Source organism: Caenorhabditis elegans, chromosome V (genome assembly GCF_000002985.6).
Source record: "Caenorhabditis elegans chromosome V".
In the NCBI taxonomy this organism is placed as follows: Eukaryota; Metazoa; Nematoda; class Chromadorea; order Rhabditida; family Rhabditidae; genus Caenorhabditis; species Caenorhabditis elegans.
In genome coordinates this window covers 12,405,083-12,420,971 of record NC_003283.11, presented here as the reverse complement: position 1 = coordinate 12,420,971, position 15,889 = coordinate 12,405,083, and the positions used below count along the sequence as shown (strand labels likewise).

The 15,889-nt window shown below is 33.5% G+C and overlaps 9 protein-coding genes and 1 non-coding gene across 11 annotated transcripts; 7 read left to right on the top strand and 3 right to left on the bottom strand.

Annotated features, from left to right (window-relative positions):
- Window positions 1-28: 28 nt before the first annotated feature.
- On the top strand, window positions 29-1,559 carry C54D10.4 (RDS/peripherin-like protein xRDS35). The gene is made up of 6 exons (NM_073716.6): window positions 29-121; window positions 167-397; window positions 628-827; window positions 874-960; window positions 1,006-1,233; window positions 1,283-1,559. The coding sequence occupies exons 1-6, from the start codon at window positions 61-63 to the stop codon at window positions 1,469-1,471; spliced, it is 996 nt and encodes a 331-aa protein (NP_506117.3). The 5' UTR covers window positions 29-60; the 3' UTR covers window positions 1,472-1,559.
- Window positions 55-123, bottom strand: C54D10.16. The gene has a single exon (NR_069751.1). It is a non-coding gene; the product is annotated as an Unclassified non-coding RNA C54D10.16 (non-coding RNA).
- Window positions 1,544-2,380, bottom strand: C54D10.3 (ShKT domain-containing protein). Its single transcript, NM_073715.4, has 5 exons — window positions 2,298-2,380; window positions 2,105-2,245; window positions 1,957-2,054; window positions 1,830-1,908; window positions 1,544-1,776 (listed from the first exon to the last, which is right to left on the bottom strand). The coding sequence occupies exons 1-5, from the start codon at window positions 2,368-2,370 to the stop codon at window positions 1,649-1,651; spliced, it is 519 nt and encodes a 172-aa protein (NP_506116.1). The 5' UTR covers window positions 2,371-2,380; the 3' UTR covers window positions 1,544-1,648.
- Window positions 2,381-3,594: 1,214 nt separating this feature from the next.
- On the top strand, window positions 3,595-4,614 carry cdr-3 (CaDmium Responsive; the record flags this gene model as incomplete). The annotated part of the gene is made up of 5 exons (NM_073714.2): window positions 3,595-3,831; window positions 3,876-3,998; window positions 4,044-4,111; window positions 4,157-4,415; window positions 4,465-4,614. The coding sequence occupies 5 exons, from the start codon at window positions 3,595-3,597 to the stop codon at window positions 4,612-4,614; spliced, it is 837 nt and encodes a 278-aa protein (NP_506115.2).
- A 648-nt stretch (window positions 4,615-5,262) lies between these two features.
- cdr-2 (CaDmium Responsive) lies at window positions 5,263-6,316 on the top strand. Its single transcript, NM_073713.5, has 5 exons — window positions 5,263-5,504; window positions 5,551-5,673; window positions 5,720-5,787; window positions 5,832-6,090; window positions 6,139-6,316. Exons 1-5 carry the CDS (start codon window positions 5,268-5,270, stop codon window positions 6,286-6,288), a joined length of 837 nt encoding a protein of 278 aa, NP_506114.1. The 5' UTR covers window positions 5,263-5,267; the 3' UTR covers window positions 6,289-6,316.
- A 954-nt stretch (window positions 6,317-7,270) lies between these two features.
- cdr-6 (CaDmium Responsive) lies at window positions 7,271-8,485 on the top strand. The gene is made up of 6 exons (NM_073712.7): window positions 7,271-7,378; window positions 7,433-7,564; window positions 7,610-7,732; window positions 7,786-7,853; window positions 7,948-8,203; window positions 8,250-8,485. The coding sequence occupies exons 1-6, from the start codon at window positions 7,274-7,276 to the stop codon at window positions 8,397-8,399; spliced, it is 834 nt and encodes a 277-aa protein (NP_506113.1). The 5' UTR covers window positions 7,271-7,273; the 3' UTR covers window positions 8,400-8,485.
- A 373-nt stretch (window positions 8,486-8,858) lies between these two features.
- cdr-7 (CaDmium Responsive) lies at window positions 8,859-10,093 on the top strand (the record flags this gene model as incomplete). Of its 2 annotated transcripts, none has more annotated exons than NM_001307735.3 (5): window positions 8,859-9,048; window positions 9,104-9,235; window positions 9,280-9,402; window positions 9,456-9,523; window positions 9,577-10,093. In NM_001307735.3, 5 exons carry the CDS (start codon window positions 8,938-8,940, stop codon window positions 9,983-9,985), a joined length of 843 nt encoding a protein of 280 aa, NP_001294664.1. The 2 variants fall into 2 exon arrangements, with proteins under 2 accessions (NP_001294664.1, NP_001294724.1); NM_001307795.3 differs by having other exon boundaries at window positions 8,938-9,048; window positions 9,104-9,238; window positions 9,577-9,985.
- A 365-nt stretch (window positions 10,094-10,458) lies between these two features.
- Window positions 10,459-11,557, top strand: hrg-2 (GST C-terminal domain-containing protein; the record flags this gene model as incomplete). Its single annotated transcript, NM_001307734.3, has 6 exons — window positions 10,459-10,601; window positions 10,650-10,904; window positions 10,950-11,017; window positions 11,060-11,183; window positions 11,232-11,363; window positions 11,408-11,557. The coding sequence occupies exons 1-6, from the start codon at window positions 10,491-10,493 to the stop codon at window positions 11,555-11,557; spliced, it is 840 nt and encodes a 279-aa protein (NP_001294663.1). The 5' UTR covers window positions 10,459-10,490.
- Window positions 11,558-12,346: 789 nt separating this feature from the next.
- cdr-4 (CaDmium Responsive) lies at window positions 12,347-13,606 on the top strand. The gene is made up of 6 exons (NM_073709.7): window positions 12,347-12,508; window positions 12,557-12,688; window positions 12,733-12,855; window positions 12,909-12,976; window positions 13,084-13,339; window positions 13,384-13,606. The coding sequence occupies exons 1-6, from the start codon at window positions 12,404-12,406 to the stop codon at window positions 13,531-13,533; spliced, it is 834 nt and encodes a 277-aa protein (NP_506110.1). The 5' UTR covers window positions 12,347-12,403; the 3' UTR covers window positions 13,534-13,606.
- A 196-nt stretch (window positions 13,607-13,802) lies between these two features.
- Window positions 13,803-14,743, bottom strand: K01D12.10 (Cement protein; the record flags this gene model as incomplete). The annotated part of the gene is made up of 3 exons (NM_073708.5): window positions 13,803-13,993; window positions 14,040-14,594; window positions 14,638-14,743. 3 exons carry the CDS (start codon window positions 14,741-14,743, stop codon window positions 13,971-13,973), a joined length of 684 nt encoding a protein of 227 aa, NP_506109.2. The 3' UTR covers window positions 13,803-13,970.
- Between the last annotated feature and the right edge of the window lie 1,146 nt (window positions 14,744-15,889).

The following is a 15,889-nucleotide window of genomic DNA, read 5'->3' as shown; positions in this document are numbered from 1 at the left end:
TTCAAAAAGCTTTTTAAAATTAAATGTATTTCGAAATCAACAGAATCCAACTCGATGAAAATGAAAATCCGTACTGTTCTGCTTGTTTTCGTGTTCATCAAGCTATGCATCCTTTTCACAGGTTTGGTCTTTTTTAAAAAGAAATGTATGCAATAATGTTTTACAGTACTCCAAGAAACAATTGAATCTATAATGGCAAATGATCATCCATATCTATTGGGAACCAATGATATCTACTTATTCGATGTGATGATGGCTAATGTTCTTGGACTTTCGATGCTTACTTCACTGTTTCTTATTTGCATGTTTGCGATTGGGCATACGCGAATTCAAAAGCCATATGTTGTGGTGGCTTTTGTGATTAATTTGGTGTTTGTTTTACCATTTTTCCTGACCGGTAAGTAGGTATTCCGCGGAGAGGCGACTTATGCCCGCCGCCTCACCTTCTCGCCTCTGGCACGGAAAACGCCTCCGAAAAAAGGAGAAAAGATAATAAAATTAGAGAAACAAAAAAGGCATAATACAAGCTAAGTAAAGTGTTAAAATCGTACTTTATTCGAAGCGGCAACCGGCTGATCTGTTTACTTTTGAAATAGCCTATTTATCTTAATCTTTACAACTTCACAGGTATCTATTTCTTCTTCCACAGTCATGAAGGACTCATTGTTCAACCAAGTATTGAGAAAGGTTTTGTCACGCTGAAGAATCATGCTTACAAGTATCATAAGAATTTGAATGAAACAATTGCAAACGACACAGGAAAACCTTCAGTTAAACCGAGATCTACCAATATAACTATCAAACATCTTCCTGTGACTTCTTCTCTTGTTAGTTTCCATACTGAAATTGAAGATTAATGACTATAAATTCCAGATGAATCAATATTTAATTGCTGACAGGGTTCAGAGAAGATACTGTTGCTGTGGTTACAATGGGGCAATCGATTATGGGTTCTTCAATGTAAGTGTCAACTAAATTGTTAATTTATAATACTATATTTTTCAGAAAACAACTGCATCAGAAGACAAAATACCGTTTACATCGACGCTGAATATTGGGTGCCCTCATAACTCACTTTTCAAAAATTCCACATGTGGAAAAACTCACTCTAGAGGTTGTGAAGAACGCTTGAAAACACTATACACAGTCAGAATCTTGCTCTATTCGTGTATTGGGACAGTTTTGTCTATTATATTTGCCGTTATTTCTCCATTTATCTATTCACAATTTGAGGCAACCATCTAAATTTCAATAATTTATTTATTCATAACTGTAATTACAGATGGATAGACGGCTTGCTAGATCCAAGTATATCCGTGATTGGAGGCATTCCTTAGAGATCCATGTCAATGATCATCGAATGTGGGCGATGAGGAAAACAGCAAAAGAAACGAAAAAGATTGAAGAGAAGAACCCAAGTCCAGTGTCTCCAGTGAATATAAGCTCTTTTAACATTAAAGGTGTTCAATGAAAATTCTATTTCAGGCTTCGAACAAAAGTTTCAAGTCAGAAAAAAAGTCAAAATCAGAAAGAAAACAGGAATAAATGTTGACTACTAAATCTTCATTTATCGATGAATATTTGTGAAACTTCGAATGATTTATTGATTTATTATGCTGTTCATCTGGAACCGTAACATGACGGTATCCTAACAGAATCCACAAGTCTTGGGGCATTGATCTTTCATCAAAGACAAGTAGATCGAGTTGGTACACAAGTAGGCTTTAGCTGCACATTCAGAAACTCCGGTTGATGGGTTCACTTTGTCGACACAGCCTGTAACATTTATATCTTCCATTGCTTTTTAAATATTAAGAATTTGCACAAACTTGAAGATGATCCACCGTTGTTGTTGTTGTTATTATTATTGTTTCCACCACTGCATCTGTTGCACGTTTTTGGGCATTGCTGAAAATGTACAATGTATCATTAGAAGTCTTCACTCAATTTTATTACCTCAGTCATCAATGTGTAATAGGTTGAATCATTGCACAGGTAAGCACTCTTTGGGCAATCAGATACTCCTGTCGACGGATTGACTTTGTCGACACAAGCTGAATGATTAAGAATAAACTGATGTTTCAATAGGTCTCTTATGTCTTACTAGAGGTGGATGCAGCTGTTGTGGTGGTCGTAGTAGACACTTGAATATCAGCATATTCACAACAAGTGGAGTTTGTCAAACAGGCCATTCCTTCTGGACAGATGTAGATGTCCATAGTGTTGACAGTCATTTTGAGACATGCTGAAATTTATTTTATTTTCATGAAAATTTTACCCTCAATTCTTTAGCGTACGTCCTTGGTCGTTGGCACATGTTTGGGCGGAAGCAGAAGCTACCAATGTAGAAACCAAAATGATGAACAGCATTTTTTGTTACCTGAAAATAGGAAAGGTTTAGATAAAATATTATAAGGTTTTGAAACTGACTGTAAAATCCATTAGATATGGCTTCTTTTATAGTCAACGAAAAGTTCAACAATATGCCTAAATATAAATTATTCCCAGTTGAGCAAACAAACTTTTATTTTGCATTTGATTAAGATGAGATTCTCCTAAAATAAAAAATTGCTGTGTGGGTTTTGAATTTTATGAATTATTCATAAGTATTGCAATTCAATTGTTGTGGTGCTAATCTTTCATCCGTGGAACTCAAATTGTGAACAGTAAATTTTGTTGACTGCATTATAACAGTAAAATGGAATGCTAATTAATACATAGATAGAATCTTATACCCAATTGTACAGTCACCTATGATAGTCTCGGCATTGCCTGAGCAGAGTCCTACATAGTTCTCAGAGTTATTCATAACGGGCAGCTGGAAAGTCGACGGACCATGTAGAAGAGTCTGATTGTTGTATATAACCGGAAGGCAGCAACAAGCAATACGTTCGAGTTCCATATTTCTACTTTCTTGCACGTGAATGTGAGATGGCTGTGAACATTGAAATTGGTTTCCACAAGATGTTTTTGTTGTTAAAAAGAGTAGTCTCTGATCCGTTAGACAGTTCTTGCATCAACTTGTAAACAAAAGTGTTCCACTATAAAATAGAACAGAAAAAATAAACATGTTTATTTAATTCGATGAGAGTACTCAAATTTCATTCGAAATACGCTTTCCGAATATTCCTAAATAAATTTTATTACAGCCTGTTTTCTGATTTTTTTCCCCTGTAAATATTAAAAATCATCATTTTTTAGAGATGTTTTTGGGTAATAACTTCAAGAATTATTTACAAAACACTTTAAATGCTTTGTGGCATCATTTCTCTAAAATTCTAAACTGTATAAAAATTAATCCATTAGAGCAATCTGTGATGTTTTATCAATGTTTCAATATTTTTTATCTAAACAAAAATAAAAGAGATATCAATGATTAGAGCAACAAAACTCGTTTTTGAACATTTAAAATTAAAATGATTTCATAAAGTTCGTTTTGGGACAAACATGTTCATTATTATTTATAGTTTTTTTTCAATTAATCAACGGGCAATCTGAATAGTGCAATTTTAATTTTCATTCTGGATTTTCTCTATTTGATGCAATTTCTTTTTAAATTTTCAAATGAAAAACTTAACACAAGTACTTTTTCAGATGATCAGTTCCTGTGCAATCAAAGTTGTGTTCATCTTATCTGTGATAGGAATTATTATTTATAAAAAGTTTTTCAAGAAACCATCTATTCGTGCAAAACCAGAACCTTATAAAAAAGATTACAACAGGGGAACTGTTTACTTGTATCAATTCAAAAGAACCAAGAAATGCCCGAATCTATCACCATTTTGCATGAAAGTTGAGGTTTTATGTAGAGCATACAAGGTACCATATGAGGTGAGAATTCTCATTTAATTCTGAATATTATGCATTTTTAACAGATATGTGATGAGAAACTTATTTGGTCGAGAAACGGAACATTACCATTTATTGAATTAAATGGGGAGCATATTGCTGATACAGATCTTATTGAAGTGCGACTTCGCGAGCATTTTAATATTTCGGTAGGAATCAAATATTTAAAAACTGTTAATTTTATAATTTTCCAGTCTTTACCAAAAGAAAAAGAAGCACAATCTGTTGCTATTACCAGATTAGCTGATAATCATTTATTCAAGTGAGACATTCTCGTATTAACTTGTTTCTATATTTTTGTTTTCAGTGTTCTTCTTCGATACAAAACTTCTGATAATGATTTTTATTATACCCTACTTGGAAACATGGGTGTTCCAAAGATCCTTCAACCAATTTGTTTACCATTTATCAAAGCAGCTTTCGTGAAAAAGGCATATGAGAGATCAACTCGAGCAATTGGAGATTTCGAACAAACTGATTTGGATGATATTTTACATAGAGATCTTCAAACTATTCAGGATTATTTAGGAGAACAGAAGTTCTTATTTGGCGATGAAGTTAAAGCGGTACGAATCTCTTAAAGTTGGAATTTGAATCATAAATCAAACTATTCAGGCAGACGCAGCAGTTTTTGGACAACTCGCCACAGTTATTTATCCATTCCGCTGCAAAATTAACGATATTCTGGAAAATGATTTTCCTCAGCTTCTGGAATATTGCGAGCGTGTTCGCAAAGAGATTTATCCAAATGATTTTGTTGAATAACTTTTCTGGAATAAATATATATTGACAATTTTTTAAACATTTAAATTCAAACAATGAACAAATTTAACAATGCACATTGATTTTTTTCAAGAAGTTCCAATAATGGCTGGAAAAATTATTGAAAAATTTGTAAACTCTTCTTGATTTTTTTTTGAAAATTGTCCGTTTTCTGTTGGTTAAAACTATTTAAATTCAAAAAGACAAGTGGTCTAACAAAAATCAGGGAGAAATGAAATATTTTAGAACAACCAAAAATAAATTCCTGACGCCTGAAGTCAGTAATCAAAAGGTTTCGACTTTTCACAGTTAATTTTTTCACTCCTCTTTTTCAAAAATTTGTAATAATTAGAATTTCGAACACACGTACTAAATGCTTTTGCACCTTCTCAGGAATAAAATTCTGGAATTCATCCAAACTTATTTGCATCATTCCATCAATCACTAACCACGCCTAGTCACAAAATTACGATTTTTGTGTCTAAATTGTGAAATATATTGGTCTTTGTCCCATCCAATCATTGAGTATTTAAACAAACGGGTCGTTATCACTTTGGCATTTGATCAACAAAAGTTTGCGAGTTTGTTTCTTGTTCTTTCTACAAATACGTCTTTTTTCTTTTTGATTGAATTTTCATGAAATATTTTAAGAAATCATGGTGTGCTCGTGCACAATAAAAGCTGCCTTGATAGTTGGAGCCGTTGGGTTTTTCATCTACCGGAAAATGTTCAAGAAGCCAAGCATTAAGCCAAAGCCAGAAGCTTACAAGAAAGATTATAAGAAGGACACCGTCTACCTATACCAGTTTAAAAGAACCCGAAAGTGTCCAAATTTGTCCCCGTTCTGCATAAAAGTTGAAATTTTATGCAGAGCATACAACATTCCATATGAGGTAAGAAGAAAGCTATTCAATTGTTGAATTACATCCAAAATGTTAGATATGTGATGACAAGCTTCGTTGGTCAAGAAACGGTTCAATTCCATTTATTGAGTTGAATGGAGAACATATCGCGGACACTGATCTCATTGAAATGCGGCTTCGAAGGCATTTTAATATCCCAGTGAGAATAACAATAAATTCTATATTTCTACAAAATTCAATTTCAGTCTCTACCAGCTGCTCAAGAAGCACATTCTGTAGCCTTGACAAGACTTGCAGATAATCATTTGTTCAAGTGAGTTATTCAAATACTCTGATTTTTAATGGTTTTTGTTACAGTTTGCTTATCCGTTACAAAATAATAGGAGATGAATTTTTCCATATTCTTGTCAGAAGCATTGGTATTCCAAAATTCCTTCAGCCACTTCTCTTTCCACTTATTCGAGCCTCATTTGGAAAGAAAGTCTATCAGAGATCGACAGGATCAATTGGAGATTTTGAATTAAAAGAAATGGATGATATTCTTCATAGAGATTTCCAAACAATTCAAGATTATTTGGGAGATCAAAAGTTTTTGTTCGGAGATAAAGTTACAGCGGTTTGTGAAATCAATTAGAACCCAATTTTTTATCTCATAAAATTTCAGGCAGATGCAGCTGTATTTGGTCAAATTGCGTCGGTGATTTATCCATTCCGGTGCAGTATCAACGATGCCCTTGAAAATGATTTCCCAAAAATTCTGGAATATTGTGAACGAGTTCGTCAGGAAATATATCCAAATGATTTTACAATTTAATTTTTGTTTTATGAAAATAAATGTTCATTTTCAAATGAGGAGGCAACTCCAAAAGTGATATATTTTCTTCTTCCATTTTTGAAATTGATAAGAAACCTTGTCATCATTTCCACTATTGTTTACTCAAACAAGTGTGGATGGCAAAGATTGAAAAATCAAAGATTATCTTCAACAATTTAAATGTTTCTTATGGAATTATCAAAGCAAACTATTCGCTTTTGTCCAAATTTTCAATTTTCTAAAGTATGCAAAGAAATTTGGAAATTCTCGAAGTTTTCCCGCATATCTTGGCTACTTAAAACATTTTTTCAGGTTTTAGCATAATTTTTAGAATTCAAAAACTTTGTAGAAGAAATACGGAGAAATTCACAAAACAGCATCTTAAAAGCTATCTAGTTGTTGTGAAAGCAAAGGTAAAAGTGCAAACCAACAGAATAAAAAACTAAAATGTTCAAACTTTAACTTATATTTCCTCAAAATAATAGTTTTTTGTACGAATATTGAAAAACAAATGAAGTGATGTTGGTTGACCAAAAAATCAACTAATGATAATTAAACCAAACTAAGCACAAACTTCACTACAAACCACATACCTTTACCTTCTTTTTCTGTTTCTCCTTTAAAATTTAATATAAAATGAAAAGTGGCTCAACGAATACTCAAACTTTTCAAAGTCCGCTATAAAATCTATTTTCCAAGTTGTTTAGACATTGTAAAGATAGCAAACATGACAATATTCTTTTCCACAAAATACATTGTGTCTAACCGTCTAATGTCTCTCAAAACACACGTTCACTGGCTAGACTCTACCCTCATTGCAAGATGGCAGTATTAAATAGAGTCGATACTCATTTCTTCTTACCTTTTTTTTTCGTCAGTTTTGAGTTCTAATTAACGCAACTAACGTCTTAATTTGTAAAATAATAGCAACTCTTATATTTATTGATTTTTTTCTACTTTTGAACGTGAAAAATTATTTTCCAGAATGGTGTGTTGCTGTCCAGTGACAACAACCCTAGTGGTTGGTGCAATCGCTTTTTTCATTTACAAGAAATTCTTCACGCCACCAACAATTAAACCAAAGCCGGCGGTTAGTTTCTTTTTTTTTTTTGAAAATTTTTAATTTACGAACAAATATTTTTAGATTCACAAAACCGACTACAAGAAAGATACTGTTTATCTTTACCAATTCAAAAGACTGAAAAACTGCCCAAATCTTTCACCATTCTGCATGAAAATTGAGATTCTTTGCAGAGTCTACAATATTCCTTATGAGGTTTATTTCTTTTTTTGCTGAACAAATTTTGAATTTAAATTTCAGATTGTGGAGAGTTCAATGGCTCGATCGAGAAATGGAACTTTACCTTTTATCGAGCTCAATGGGGAACACATTGCAGACTCTGATCTCATTGAGATTCGCCTGAGACAACATTTTAAGATTCCAGTAAGTAATTCGAGATGTTTTCAAAATTAATTTTGCAAAAATATATATTTCAGAGCCTCCCAACCGAACAAGAAGCGCAGTCAGTTGCTTTGAGCAGAATGGCAGATAATCATCTTTTCTAGTAGGTATTTACATTTAAATTCTGAAGATGATTAGAAACAGAAGAAAATTCATTATCTCATTGAAATTTATAAGTTCGAAATCATTTTTTACAGTGTACTTCTCCGCTACAAGAGCTCAGTTGACATGTTTTACGAGATCATTGTCGGGCTTCTCGGTTTACCATCAGCATTCAACGCCGTATTGGTTCCTCTGGTCAAAGCTGTGTTTGGAAGCAAAGTTTATAGTCGTTGTGTTGGGGCAATTGGAGATTTTGAGCCACATGAGCTTGATGAGCTTCTTCATAGAGATCTCAAAGTAATTCAAGACTCTATCAAAGGGAAATTCCTTTTCGGAGACAAGATCACACCGGTTTGTTAATTTATAGTTGTATCCTTTTTACCTGGGAATTTTCTAGACTGATGCAACCGTATTTGGACAATTGGCATCCGTGTATTACCCACTTCGTTCGCATATCAACGACGTGCTGGAAAAGGATTTCCCAAAAATTCTTGAGTACTGCGAAAGTGTTCGCAAGGAAGTGTACCCCAATGATTTCACCATCTAACTTCAATTTTTAGTTAATTTTTCTTGTCTTACCTTTTCTTTAGCCAAATAAAAGTGTCTATAACAATAAGTATTTGTATCTTCAAAAGCTTTGATAACGATAAAACAATCAACTTATAACAAGAGGCTTCACATAAAGTCAGAAAAAATTTGAGAATGGCATTATTTTGCTCAGCAATTGCTTAGGCGTATATACGAATTGCATATCTTTAAAGATATACACTGACCCAAATAATAGTTTTTGTTTTGAAGCTATTTTTAGTTGAAATTCGAAAACTTCATTCCATTCTAATAGTTATATCAGCTAACCTCAAAAATGCTCAAAGCTCGTAAATCTGTTTCAAAATATATACCTAAATAGCTTTGATCTGAAATAATGTTTTCTTGATCTCTTCGGTTATTTTGACCTCTTGATCTCTATTGAAAGACATTAATTTAACACTTGTGTAAAAAAGATCGAGAGATAAGATAACGAGAAGGGCAAAAAAGAGGAAAAGGACACCTCCGTCTACATTCAAATCATGTATCAAGGGTTGAAAATGTCTATTTGTGCCCACTCTAAACTGATTTTTGCTTCTGCTGCTGCTATTTATGCTGTTTATAAAATCAACAAGTTCTTCACTCCACCAACTATCAATCCAAAACCAAAGGTACAATCTAATTCTACTTGAGCTAGTTTCATCAGTTATTAAAACTTACCTTAAGATTCACAAAACGGACTTCAAGATTGATACAGTTTATCTCTATCAATTCCGCCGTCTCAAGAACTGCCCGAATATGTCACCATTCTGTATGAAAATTGAGATAATTTGTAGAATTTATGGAATTCCCTATGAGGTGGTTACTTTTCATAGTTTCTATCACTTTTTAATCGTTTCCAGGTTATCGAAAATGCTAAACTTCGCTCAAGAAGTGGCACTCTTCCATTCATCGAACTCAACGAAGAGCACATATCTGATTCAGATCTGATTGAGATTCGTCTCAGGCAACATTTTAAACTTCCGGTAATTCATCAAACCCCCTTCCTCCTCTCATATTTTAACCTTGATTATTTCAGATGCTTTCACTGGAAGAAGAAGCACAGGCAACTTCCCTGAGTAGAATGGTAGACAATCATCTTTTCCAGTAAGTGCATATTTTATAGTTGATCCATTGCATTAAAATCAAATTTCCTTCAGCATCCTTATGAGATATCACTGTGCAGATGATATCTTCTACTACACATTCCTCGATTTGTTGGATTTTAAATCCTATGTTATCCCACTCATTCTACCTTTCATGAAAATGATAATTGGAGGCAAAATCTATCAAAATTCTACATCAGCAATTGGAGACTTTGAGCCAGCAGAGTTGGATGAATTGCTTCATCGAGATTTGAGAGTTGTGGAAACTATCCTTGGAAATAAGAAATATTTATTTGGAGACCACATTGCTCCAGTTGATGCGACGGTTTTTAGCCAGTTGGCAGTTGTTTATTATCCATTTTACACTCACATCTCTACTGTTCTTGAAAATGATTTCCCAAAGATTCTACAGTACTGTGAAAGAATCCGAAAGGAAATTTATCCAAATGATTTTACTATTTGAGAATGTATTATGCGGTAACTTTTTTGAAATAAACTAATCGTGACACTCAAAAACTTAGAATCTATTTTAAAAGAATAGATAATTCCAGTTTTTGATATCCGGGAATTTATGATTTTTTGGAAGAACGCAAGAAATCGATACATTTGGGTACGCATAATAGGTACTCTTGCACTTGGATCAAATTCCTAGAGAACGATTAGATGCTTTAGACGCAGAAACAAAAAAATGTGACCGATACAAAATCGACCACAATCTCAAGAAAAATAAGTGCGCAACACAATCCGAGGTCAATCTAGACATTTATGCTCTTCCTGCGAGACAAAAATGCATTGTATTTTTTCATTCAGATTCATTCAGGTGTCTTGAAGAGATATCAAATCACATGTGACAAAATTTTGATCGAAAAATAAGTTGCATCATAATAAAATCATCTTATGATCTTCCTATATAATCTTTCTTCAATTTCGGAAACTACGATTCGAATATATGTTTTATTTTAGGCGAAATGATTTTAGAAATAATCGCTGGAATAATTATAATTCTATTCATTTTCAACTTGCTTCATACAATCTATAAAACATTTCTCACAACTCCAACAGTTAATGCGACGCCAAAAGTAAATTTATATGTTTAATTGAAATCAGGTTTTAATTTTTGAAATCAGATTCACAAGCGGGACTACCAAAAAGATGTTGTATATCTCTATCAGTTTCCTCGAATCGATACCGTACCAAACTTGTCATCATTTTGCTTGAAAACTGAAACATTTTTGAGAGCATTTAAGATTCCACACGAGGTCATTGAAACTGGATCTTTGCGTTCTCGTAATGGTACTTTGCCATTTGTTGAGCTTAATGGAGAGCACATCCCTGATTCTGATCTTATTGAAGTGAGACTCAGAAAACATTTTCAAATTCCGGTAGGTACATAATTAACTTTTTCGAAACCAATTTAATAATTCTAGAATCTCTCCGCTGAAGATGAATCTCATGCCACTGCACTTTGTCGCCTGGCTGATAATCATCTCTTGAGGTAATCAGAAAATAATTTCTAATTTTCATGCTACGATTTCAGTATTATAATTAAATACAAAGCCGCAGAGGATGCATGGTATAGTGCTCTATTGAGAGGAGTTCCTGGTCCTAATTGTCTAAAAACTATTCTCAAACCAATTGTTCGAAAGTTATTTATGAAGAAGGTTTGTTTTTGAAACAAGTCACTACTTTACGATAAAATTTTATTTTGGGTCCATGAAAGAACTGGAGGAGCCATCGGAAACTTCACAGAAGATGAAGCTGAAATGTTATGTCACAAAGATTTGCAAGCTATTCAGGATAGTATCAAGGGAAAGTACTTGTTTGGAGACAAAATTACATCGGTTTGTTACATCTATTATATGTTATTTAATAAGATCATTTTAAGGCGGACTGCACAGTTTTTGGAGAAGTTGCTTCAGCCTATTACCCGTTCCCCAATAAATTTTCACGTATTATCGATAGTCATTACCCAAAACTTCATGAGTATTGTGACCGGATTATTGAGGAACTGTACCCAAATGATTTTTCTATTTGAGAATATTTTCTACCTGTATCTCTGTGGCAATAAAATAATTTTGTTCGAACTCTTGAAAACAGCAAAAGTAGTTAGCCTAGCACATTTCAACACTTTTTGCAAAAAATACTGTAAAAATGAATCTCTACACTCAACAGAAAAAAAAACTTTTCGAGAATCATCCAGTGATGAAATATCTTGATGCAATACGTTGCATTGGCACAAAAATAGTGAAAATGAACACAAACCGACACAAACATTAGTGTCTCGTACCTCTCAACTACACACGTTCTCTAATAAAACTTTTTCCGTCATTGCAGAAACGGCAGTATAAATAGATGTGAGCGTCTTATTTTGTTGCCGAGATCTTCATTCTGTGTATATTGTACAAAATGTGTACAAAATATACTTTCTTGGTTTTAAGTTTTCAAAAAAAATCTCGAAATTGACTGTTTCTCTTATCAAAATAACTCAACTTAATAGTTGAAAAAACTAGTGTTAAAAGCTTTTTTAAATTTATTCCAAATCGTTTTCCTTTTATTCAAATATTTTTATTTTGATATTGAAAATTTAATTTTCCACTTTACTGAAAAAACTTCAAGATCGATCAGAAGTCTAGATTTGTAATATTTATAAAATCGAACAAAAATTATTGTAGTCACCCATAATTGTTGGTTTTTTGAAAAATAGTTTGAGTAAACAGCTGCATATATGTAATTGAATTTTTTCATTGATCGTTGAGATTTTTAAGAAACCAAAAAACATGCAAGATCCCCATTGCATATTTATTTTTTCACTTCACGATTGTTCTTCTTGGATTTTTTAATAGTTAAAACCTATTGTAGCTCTACAATTTCAATTTTCAAAATGGTTTGTTGTTGCCCAGTGACAACCACACTAGTGGTTGGTGCTATTGCATATTTCATCTACAAGAAATTCTTCACACCTCCAACAATTAAGCCAAAGCCGGCGGTTAGTTTCCTCTTACGACATTATTGAATATGACAGATTTATTTGCAGATTCACAAAACCGACTACAAAAAAGATACAGTTTATCTCTATCAGTTCAAGAGAATAAAGAGTTGTCCAAATCTTTCACCATTCTGCATGAAACTTGAGATTCTTTGCAGAGCCTACAATATTCCTTATGAGGTTTGAGATCATTGAAATTTTAGAGCACTAACGCAATATTTTAGGTTGTCGAAACTTCAATGTCTCGCTCAAGAAATGGAACATTACCGTTCATTGAGCTCAACGGTGAGCATATTGCCGATTCAGATCTGATCGAGATTCGTTTGAGACAACATTTCAAAATTCCAGTAAGACATATTGTTTTATTAACATGTGTTTAATTTAAAAAAAAACGTTTCAGTCCCTGCCCGACGAGCAAGAAGCTCAATCAGTTGCTTTGAGCAGAATGGCTGACAATCATTTGTTCTAGTAAGTTAATTTGAATCATATTTCCAGTGTGGATTAAACCTTTTAATTTTAATATTTTTCTTACAATTTCTAGAAATCATTCCAGGGAAAATACAAACTTTTTACAGCATTCTCATCCGCTACAAGAGCGCTTCTGACTCGCTTTACAACATTTTCGGTGATCTCTTCAACTTGCCATCATTTTTAGTTCCAGTGGTTATTCCAGTGGTCCGAGCATTTTTCAAACGAAAGATTTACTACCGATGTGTTGGAGCAATCGGAGATTTTGAACCACAAGAACTTGATGAGCTTCTTCATAGAGATCTCAAAGTTATTCAAGATTCAATCAAAGGAAATTTCCTGTTCGGAGACAAGATCACACCGGTTTGTTCCATCTAATCTCATGTATTTAAAATATATTATTTCAGGCGGATGCAACAGTGTTTGGTCAATTGGCAACTGTATATTATCCTATTCGTTCTCATCTGACCGATGTTCTTGACAAAGATTTCCCCAAGGTGCTTGAATATTTGGAAAGAGTACGCAAAGAAATCTATCCTAACGATTTTACAATTTGAATTATTTTTGAAACGTTGCTCCGTTCGTTTTTCCGTGGTTTCAACAGTTTGAATAAATTTGAATTAAACTTTCAACTGTGGTTCAGCGTTTGAAACTTCCAGCTAAAAATCTCTCAGATTATTTTATCAACTCTTTTTCCAGTTTCGGGTTGCTAGAGGAGTTTCCGTAGAGTTTCTTTCTGAAATACGTAGAGAAGCACGATTTGCCTGGGAAAAAATTAAGAAAAACATAAAATTGTTTTTAAATGTGATTTTCAAATTAAATTGATTTGATTAACATTTATATGTACACTCATTTTAACCTATACTTAGTTTAATATGTTTAAAATTGATGTCTAAAATTGCATTAATTAGGTTAAATTGAAATTACATTAAATTGATTGCACATCAATCGTCTGACCCATTTTCAATTCTATTTGCTCATGTGAGAGCGATCGTTAAGATGCAGTTGCTGTCGCGGCTGAAATTAATCTAATTTCTACTTTTTTTGAAATACTAAAACTAACTGTATTTAACTCCAGGATTGAGTGCTGCTCCATCATCTTTCGATCCATCCTCATATTCGTAGCACTTTGTATCCTTCTTCTTCTTCGTTCTAGTGAATTTCCCGTTTCCAGTCCCACTACCACCATCTCCTCCACCTCCACCTCCACCGCCGCCTTTACCATCTTTTCCTCCTTTTCCTTCTTTTCCACCTTTTCCTCCTTTTTCCCCACTTCCTCCTCCTCCTTTTCCTCCTTTTTCTCCACTTCCTCCTCCTCCTTTTCCTCCTGTTTTCCCTCCAGAACTTCCTGATCCACTAGTGCTTCCGGATCCGCTTGTGCTGCTTGATTCACTTGTTGAAGAACTGCTGGAACTACTGGAACTGCTAGAACTGCTGGAACTTGACGTTCCTGAGCTACTTGAATCCATTGCAGAAGCAGTTCCAGTTGGTGTCCCAGATACGGTAGCAGTACCAGAACCACCTGAAGCGCTGGCCGTACCCGTCGGAGTCCCAGACGCTGTCGCAGTTGCAGTTGCACGTTTCTTTCGTTTTGAATCATTATCACTGGATCCATCAACTACAAATCAAAATTTTTAACAGAAACACATGTAATTTCATACCATAAAATTTGCAATATCCGTGCTGCTTTGGCATTGATGGAGCGCATGCCATTAAAGAAATAATACAAACTCCTAGAAGAAGTACCAGCGTCCGTAATAATGTCATCACGAAGGATATGATAAAGTGAAATATTCAAAGCTTAATCTTTTTATACTACCATTCCGATGAAAGATGATAGATGCCAAATAACAAGTTGTGAACAGAATGAACAAAACACACACTTTCCTACGGATCAACTGGTTAGGTTACTGTAGTTCAACCATACAGAAGAGCCTGTAAGTCTGAGAAAATATGATCTTGTGTATATTTCCTAATTTCATATTTTAAAAATGAAATTGAAATAAGAAATTTGAAAATGCAAAACTCTACATAATGCGCATACCCTATTGAGGCAAGAGCCGAAGCCGGAAATGATTGGCCGCCGTTAATTTTAAAATTACTTTCAGACAACAATTTGAAAATGTTTAGATTCGAAGACTAGTTTCTGATCTTCCAAACTTTTGCCGTCACAGGATGTGATAATCACATTACCCAAAAAGATTGATGATATACAATGTTCCTACATAAATCATTATCACAATAATCCGCTTTATTACATTAAATGCAACAAGTGGAATGCTTTCTCTCGATTGACAATTGATTTGATTGCTTATATATTAAGATTTATAACGAAAGCAAGACATTTTCTATATTTTTCATTGTGACTAGAAATCTAATTTTTGTATTTCAACCGAGTTCAATCTGGGTGAAGCTAACTCAACAAAGACTCTTCTAAGCTTTAGGCTTTCAGAAAACAAAACCATGTCTCATAACTTGATTTTTTAACTGGGGCATTTCTGAACCAATAAAATTCACAATAACGGTAAGGCTACCTTAAAAAATATCTGAAAATGTTTTCATAAAGTTGTATTAAAACTTCAATCCAAATTGTGCGGTGGCATATTTTCAAAAAAAAACTTTCAAATGACACATTCATTTTAAAAATTACATTTTTTCTTTGTAAGCTTTATAAACAATAAAGATATACTACCACCTGTTAAAAATTAAGAAAAACAACAATGGGAATAATTTACAACAGCGTGTTGTCGACAATAATTCAATATAATACAGTCAGAATTGTAGCCACAGTAAAATCTAAAGAGCCCAAAATGCAAAAATATTGAACATGAAATGCTTAAACAAAATGTTTCAAAACGAGTATCATCAATCATTATTATAATGCCACTTTCCACCATCAGCTTAAATCTCTGA